The sequence below is a fragment of the Planococcus citri genome, chromosome 1 (genome assembly GCF_950023065.1).
Source record: "Planococcus citri chromosome 1, ihPlaCitr1.1, whole genome shotgun sequence".
Taxonomy (NCBI): Eukaryota; Metazoa; Arthropoda; class Insecta; order Hemiptera; family Pseudococcidae; genus Planococcus; species Planococcus citri.
Genome location: NC_088677.1, coordinates 66,514,770 through 66,522,290, shown reverse-complemented (window position 1 = coordinate 66,522,290; position 7,521 = coordinate 66,514,770). Strand labels below are relative to the sequence as shown.

The 7,521-nt window shown below is 29.9% G+C and overlaps 1 protein-coding gene across 1 annotated transcript; it reads left to right on the top strand.

The window, feature by feature from the left end:
• On the top strand, nt 1-5,040 carry LOC135841495 (probable cytochrome P450 6a13). The gene is made up of 6 exons (XM_065358480.1): nt 1-376; nt 499-766; nt 3,588-3,874; nt 3,974-4,195; nt 4,297-4,548; nt 4,641-5,040. Exons 1-6 carry the CDS (start codon nt 1-3, stop codon nt 4,817-4,819), a joined length of 1,584 nt encoding a protein of 527 aa, XP_065214552.1. The 3' UTR covers nt 4,820-5,040.
• The last annotated feature ends 2,481 nt before the right edge of the window (nt 5,041-7,521 follow it).

Sequence of the window (7,521 nt, the reverse complement as noted above, 5' to 3'; positions counted from 1 at the left end):
ATGCTGAATTTTTTCAACTTGGTGATTCTCGCGGTGATTTCGGCACTTTTATACGTTCACAGGGTGTTCAAAAAATCCCAACAATTTTTCGATAAAAATGCCATACCGTATAAGAAACCCACGTGGTTGGTGGGTAACATGGGCGAAGTGCTGATGCTGAAGAAACCATTGGCGGTGTTGTATCGCGATTTGTACCAGAGCTTCGAACCCCATCGATTAGCCGGAGTGGTCGTATTTCACAAGAGCGTTATCATGGTTCGAGATCCGGAACTCATTAAGCACGTATTGGTTAAAGATTTTTCGCATTTTGTCGATAGAGGTATCAAGGTTAATGCGGACGTCGAGCCTTTGAATAACCACCTGTTGAGCATGAAAGGTACATTATTAGTATTAATTTTAATAAACACGATTAAATACCTAGTACATTATAATTATTTGTAGATAAGCATAATATTAATAATATTGAGAAAATAGGCTAAATTTTCTATATACACACAGGAGAAGAATGGAAAAACCTCAGAGTCAAATTGACCAGCACTTTCACCAGTGGAAAAATGAAACTCATGTTCCCCTTGGTGAAAGATTGCGGAGATAAATTAACACAAGTATTATCATCAATGCCCTCGGAACCGTTCGATGTTAAAGACCTTTGCGCCAGATTTACCACCGATGTAATTGGAACCTGCGCTTTTGGAATCGAAATTCATTCCTTAGAAAATCCAGATTCAGAATTTCGTTCTATGGGAAACCAATTATTCGAGTTCAGGTAATTTGATAAAACATACATACCTACATATAAAACAATAGGTACCGTTTCCTGATTGTGATCAACTGATTATTACCTATTTGATCTAGTACATACCTAGGTAATTATGTATTTTAATTTGATTTTAATTCAATTTCCCTTCAGTTTTGTCCAACTATAAGTACCTACTAAGTATTATAATTAAGATTCATTTCAATTTTTAATCTACTCCAACTCCAAGCAAACTTAATTTTAAAACAATTTAATGCCATAATTATTTCAACTTGATATTTATATCATTTTCAATTTTATTCCAATACTATTTTCATTTTATAAAGACATTTCATTGTTTATGTAAATTCATTATAATTTCAGTTCACTTTAATTATGTACCTACTTTCAATTTAATTTGTTTTTATATATTTTTACTCAATTTGGTTTCAATTTATTTTAATTCAATTTTATTTCAACGTGCCTTCAATTTAGCATTATTTTAATGATTTTATTAGGTATAATTTAATTTTGAATTGATTTGAATAATTTTTTCAGAATTTAATGCAACTCCATATCAGATCAATATGATTTTACTCGAATTTTATCACATTTTTATTCAATTTTTAGTTTTATTTGAGTTCATTCAATTTTATTTCTAGTTGATTTTTAATTCAGTTCGATTTTGTTTCAGTTTTTGGTTTCAATGTAGTTCCAAATTTTTATACAAATTTCATTAATTTTTCCACAATAATTTATTCTAAAATAATTTATTGCGATTCAAATTTGATTTTATTTCAAGAAAAACTTATTTTAATTACCTACATTCCATTTTTTATTTATTTTATTTAAGTCATTTTCCCTGATTTCATCGCTTTGCTCCCATTATATGTAGGTAATTCAAATTTAAATTGATCTGAAATTTGAATACATGTTTTCAAAATTTACCTAACGCAATTCAAATTTTTTCTAAATTTTAACTAAAGCTTATTTCAATTTGATTCAATTTCAAACTTCTTTCATTTTAATTATTGAATCTGATTTTATTTCAATTTTCAATTCAGTTTAATTTCAATTTAGTTTCATTTTACTATAATTTCCCTCACTTTTTCTTGTTCGTTATTATTCTTAATGCAATTTTGGATTGATTTGAATATTCCTTTTTTTTAAAAAAAAAATAGCGCATTTTAAAGATTAAATTTCAAGGCTCATCGCAAGTATTTCAGTTTTATTCCATTTTTGATTTCTTGCATTAAATTTCATTAAATCTTGAGAAAAGCTTATCTCAGTTTCAATTTATTTTCAATTTCTTACATTTTACTGATTTTCATCTGATTTCATCCTGATTTTATTTCTATTCTAAGTATTTTAATTCATTCATGTTTATTTCAATTCAATTTCAATTTAGATTCATTTTAATATAAGATTCTATTCAAGTATACATATTTCGCTTTCATTATAATTCAATTTTAAATTGGTTTATTTTTTAAAAATTATTGCCATTAAAAATTGATTAAATTTTTAACATGTCATTTTTTCATTCTACAAGTTTTTTTTTTTAATTCAATTAGAATTTTTATGCATTTTCAACTTCGTTTTATTGAAATTCATTCAACTTTACCCTAATTTAATTTTAATTTGCGTTGTTCAATTTGATTTTGTTTCAGATCAATGTTTATTTTGTTCAATTTTAATTTTTAATACTTATGATTGATTCACTGCGATTTAATTTTGAATTTACCTGAAATTTGAATCATTTTTTTAAAAAGTTGATGCAAGTCAACTAAATTTTATATTAAAGTTTAGGTACCTATGTTATTATTATCATCTTCAATTAATTTTATTCAATTCCATTTTAATTCAATTTTCAGTTTCTTTCAATTCAAATTTTATTTCATTACATTTTAGTTTTATTCGAGTTCATTCAACTTGATTCCAATTTCCAATTGAATTTTAATTGAATTTACATACTTTGTACGGTACTTCAGTTTAATCTTGTTTCTATTTTTGATATGATTGATTGATTTCAATTTAATTTTAAGTTGATACATATGAAATTAGAATGATTTTTTTCAAAAGTTGATGCAATTAAAAATTGATTGAATAATTTTAATCAAATCTAATATTTTTTTCATGCCTTCTTCAATTTCTTTTATTCAAAATTCCATCTCAATTCTGTTTTCAATTTATTTTCGTTTCATTTTTGGTTTATCTGAATTCATTTAACTTCATTTCAATTCAATTTTAATTTAGTTCAATTTTGTTTCATTTTACCTAATAAGATCGATTCATTTTAATCTAATTTTAAATTAATTCAGGTAAGCTCGAATAAATTTTCCAAAATTATTAATTTGATTCCGGTAGACATCCTGAAAAAAAATCTTCTTCAAACTCGTATCATGAAGAAATACCTACTGTTTCAAAAATTACACGAAGTTCCTCATAATCAAATAAAACGAACAATTTTTCTATTTCTTCCAAAATTAAATTCGCCAAAATAACATTTTCCCATCAAAATTACACGAAAGTAGGTACCTACGTAAAATCTCATAGAAAAGAAAACGACAAATTGTATCTGAAACATCCTACCTATGGACAATAATCAACGCCCTTGGACATAGGTAGTCATCGAGGTGAATAAAGCTATGTACGTCACAACCAATTATCGGCACTAATATATGTACCTCTCTATATTTATACCTCTCTATATTTATATCATAATTACAATCAGAAATTAGCAAGCTACAATTTTAGATACTACCGCAAGCAATTTACTCGCATTGGCAAACCAATAATTATAGCTGCTTTGTATTGTACCTACTCGTAAGTACATGGGTGTATTTTTTTTCAGATACCGATCAATTATCCGTACTTTATTCCCGGACATCCCGAAAAAAATTATCGAATTTTTTAACCTGAGGTTCATCGATCGAAAAGTCGAAGATTTTTTCTACTCGATTGTCGAAAACACCATAAAACATCGCGAAGAGAATAAAATAACCAGATACGATTTCATCGACCTGTTGCTTTCGTTGAAAAATCAAACCATGGATAAATACCACGATCATCACGACGAATCCGAAATCAATCAATATCTCAAGCAACTCGGTGATAAATCCATCAATAAGCCCCAAATCGGTAGATACTTTTAAACAATAAAAATTTATATTCGAGAAATTTCATGTTTAAATTGAAGCTCATAAAATGTACCTACGTACAAATACTCGTATTTTGCAGACATGACGTTAGACGTAATGGCAGCCCAGACTTTCCTATTTTTCACGGCTGGTTTCGAGACATCTTCGACAGCTCTGGCATACCTAATGTTCGAGTTGGCATTAAACAAAGAAATCCAGGATAAAGTTAGAGACGAGGTGAACTCGGTGATCGAAAATAATGCCGAAGGGTTGACTTACGAAGCTCTCAAAGAAATGCCCTACGTTGATATGGCAATCGCTGGTGAGTATTTTGAAATCCATCAACTCAATATGTAATGCTAATTCCAAAGCGCAATTCCTTCAATTTCCTCTTACCACTTTTTTTTTTTTTTTTTTTTGCAGAGATCCTTCGGAAATACCCTCCAGGATCGTTTCTAGCTCGAGAATGTACTCAAACTTACAAAATTCCCGATACAAATATCATAATACCTGAGAAAACTGCGATTATAATACCTGTTTTTGGAATACACATGGATCCAAAATACTACGAAAAACCAGAAGAATTTTACCCAGAACATTTCACCGAGGAGGCTAAAGCTAACAGACCGCACTACACGTATATGCCATTCGGAGATGGTCCCAGAGTCTGCATAGGTAAAAAAAATGCGTCTCTTTTTTGTAATAAAATTACTCGTACTTACGTAATTACCTACTATTCGACGATAATTTTTTTTCTTCTCTTGTAGCTGAAAGATTTGCCAAAATGCAAGTGAAAATTGGACTCATCAGCATGATAAGAAATTTTTCCTACGAAATCTCGCCAAAGATGACACTGCCGTTGACATTTTTACCGAATTTCGGTTTGTTGGCAGCTAAAAACAAGATTTTATTGCAGAGAAAACCTCTCGGGAAAAACGAGGTGTGAAATTTAGATCACCTTGCACTTTTGTCCATTTCAATTCAGTTCTATTTAATTTGATTCTGTTTCAAGTTCGCTTTATTTTAATTGTGTTTCCTTTTAGTTTTATTTTTTCATGTAGGTAATTTTACTTCAATTTTCATTTTGTTTAATTTTAATTTGATTTTTTTTTTTGATAATTTTTGTTTTATTTTATTCAAAATATATTGCTTTCATTTTAAATGTCATTCTGTTTTAAATTTATTTCATTATATTTTGCTTTAATTTTTATTTCATTTTAAGTCATCCAAATTGAATGAAAACTGAAATAAAATGAAATCAAAATAAAGTCAAATGAGAAAAAAAGTAAAAAATTCTGTTTTCTGACCGGAAGGCCGGATCCGGCCAATGGTGGTATGAGTCGATCAGGTGTCTAGAAGACTACCTTTGGCCCAAATTTGAGCTCCGGAAGTTAATACGCGGGAGAGATGGATATTTGTAGTTTTTTCCAGTTTTCTGAGCTGAACAGCTTTACCTGTGTACACAAAACTTCAAAAATTCGCCAAAAATCGAAAAATCAACTTGAGCAGCTGAAAATTGGGGGATGGGTGTTTTTTGAGGCCCTCTTTTCAATAGTCCAAGTTTCATTCAAATCGGAGATTATCATGTGGGGGGCTTCCCTTGTCAGTTCCAAACTTGATGTTTGTGCTCTGGTCCCAGGACAGGTTCTTGATTTCCCTCAGATCTTTGTCATCGATATTGTATTTCTTCAGGATCTCCAACATCCTCTCATGGTTGACACGATCAAATGCTTTCTCATAATTGACGAAGCAAGCAATGATTTCCCTGTTTGCATTCAGTTTGGTAAGCCATAAGTATGACGAAAATACCTATTAGTTTTTTGAAACTATTGGTATTTTTTCACATGGGTGTCTTTCCATCTTTCCATCTGTCCGTTTTTTTGTCTTTTTGTCTTTTCATCTTTTTGTCTTTTCGTCTTTGGGATGTTGTATGGCCCAAGCAAAGCAAGGGCAAAAGCTCTGGAAAATTTACAATTCCAGAAAAAAGGTCGACGTCATAAAGAAATATATTTTTTTAATATCAACATTACACAAATTTAATCAATGGTTTTTTGAAATTCCAGGGCGCCTATTTTTTCCCAAAAAAAGTGACTTTAGTAACCTAAAATGCTCAAAAAAGTAACCAAAAAGTAATCAAAAAAGTGACAAAACATAGGCAATACATTTTAATGCAAAAAAAAATTATCAAAAAAAACAGCAATACATTTTTAATGCAAAAAAAAAAATTATCAAAAAAAAACAGAACTTTTCATTTTTAATTAAAATCTAAAAATGAAACTCGATAGAAACTTGTTTAATTTCAGCAAAAAACAGGGCATTTTGGCAATCCTTTTTTCCAATTTTTTCCGAAAAAGGTGAACTAAAAAAAATTTCAAAAAACGATTTTTTTGGTAATTTTAGACCAAAAATTGAGAATTTTAGCGATTTCTGGGAATGAATTCAAGACTTTTGACAATTTCAGCAAAAGAAAAGTTTTTTTTTTTAGCAATTTCTGGCGAAAAAACGACATATTAGAACTATTATTGAAGAAGAGTGGGAGTTTTCGGATGCAAAAAACAACACAATAATTCTTCTCATCTTTTTCGCAAAAAAAAAGAAGAAAATTCTTGACAATTTAGGCTAAAAGCGAGGCTTTTTGCTATTTTTGACAGAAAACGAGACTTTCACAATAATTTCAGTAAAAGGCAGGACTTCTTAATCATTTTTATCAAAAAGGCGAAACATTTTAGCGCTAAAAATTTTAGTAACCTTTTTTCACCAAAAACGTAACCAAAAATTATCAGTGTTGCAGATATTTTCATCGATATTCATGCACGAAAATTAAAAGCAAAAAATTAACAGGGGAGGGGGTAGAAATTTTTATAACATGAGAAAAAGACAATGAGACGATCAAAAAAAATGAATCTGGAGGCTGCCCAAACGGGAGTGCCCTCCCCCCCCCGACAGAAAAATTTACGTGAAAAGTTGTAAATTTATGGGGAAAATTTGGGTGAGTTGGAAAAAGGTGGGATGAAATTGTGTGAGCAGAGAAAATCAAAGAATTACCAAAAACGATGGATTTTTACATTCTTGAATCATAAATTTTCAAAAGTTTTCGCCCTCAGTTTGCTCAGCTCAGATCATTATCCTAGAGAGTAGAAAAATTAACTTCTCACATCGAAACTAATGTTGCTTTACTTGGAAATTTTCCAAAAAAAAGGTCTTGATTTTTTTTGTACCTCACAAATTGTAAATTTTCTGAAGCTTTCGCCCTTGCTACGCTCATAATATCTCGTTCTCTTTTTGAATATTTGATTTTCAAAGTCCAAAAGACTTTAAAAAAACACGAAAAAATTGTGAATTTTTGATTTTTTTTGGATTTTAGTCCCAACCTTGCAATACTTGGAACAAATTCAAATTTTTTGTCAAGTATATAACCATCGTTTTTGAACATTAAAAATTTTCCAATATTTTTGTTTCCAATTAACTCACCCTTCTAAACAGGACAGTTGAGAAAATCTGGCGAAAAAAGTTGGAAATATTTCAGTCTCACCCCCTCCCCAAAGACACATCACTTCGTCACACCTTTGATTAAAAGTATCCAAGGGTGAAAAAAATAACGAAGGTACTGAAATGCCTGGACAGTGTAAACTTCTCAACCCCTCTCCT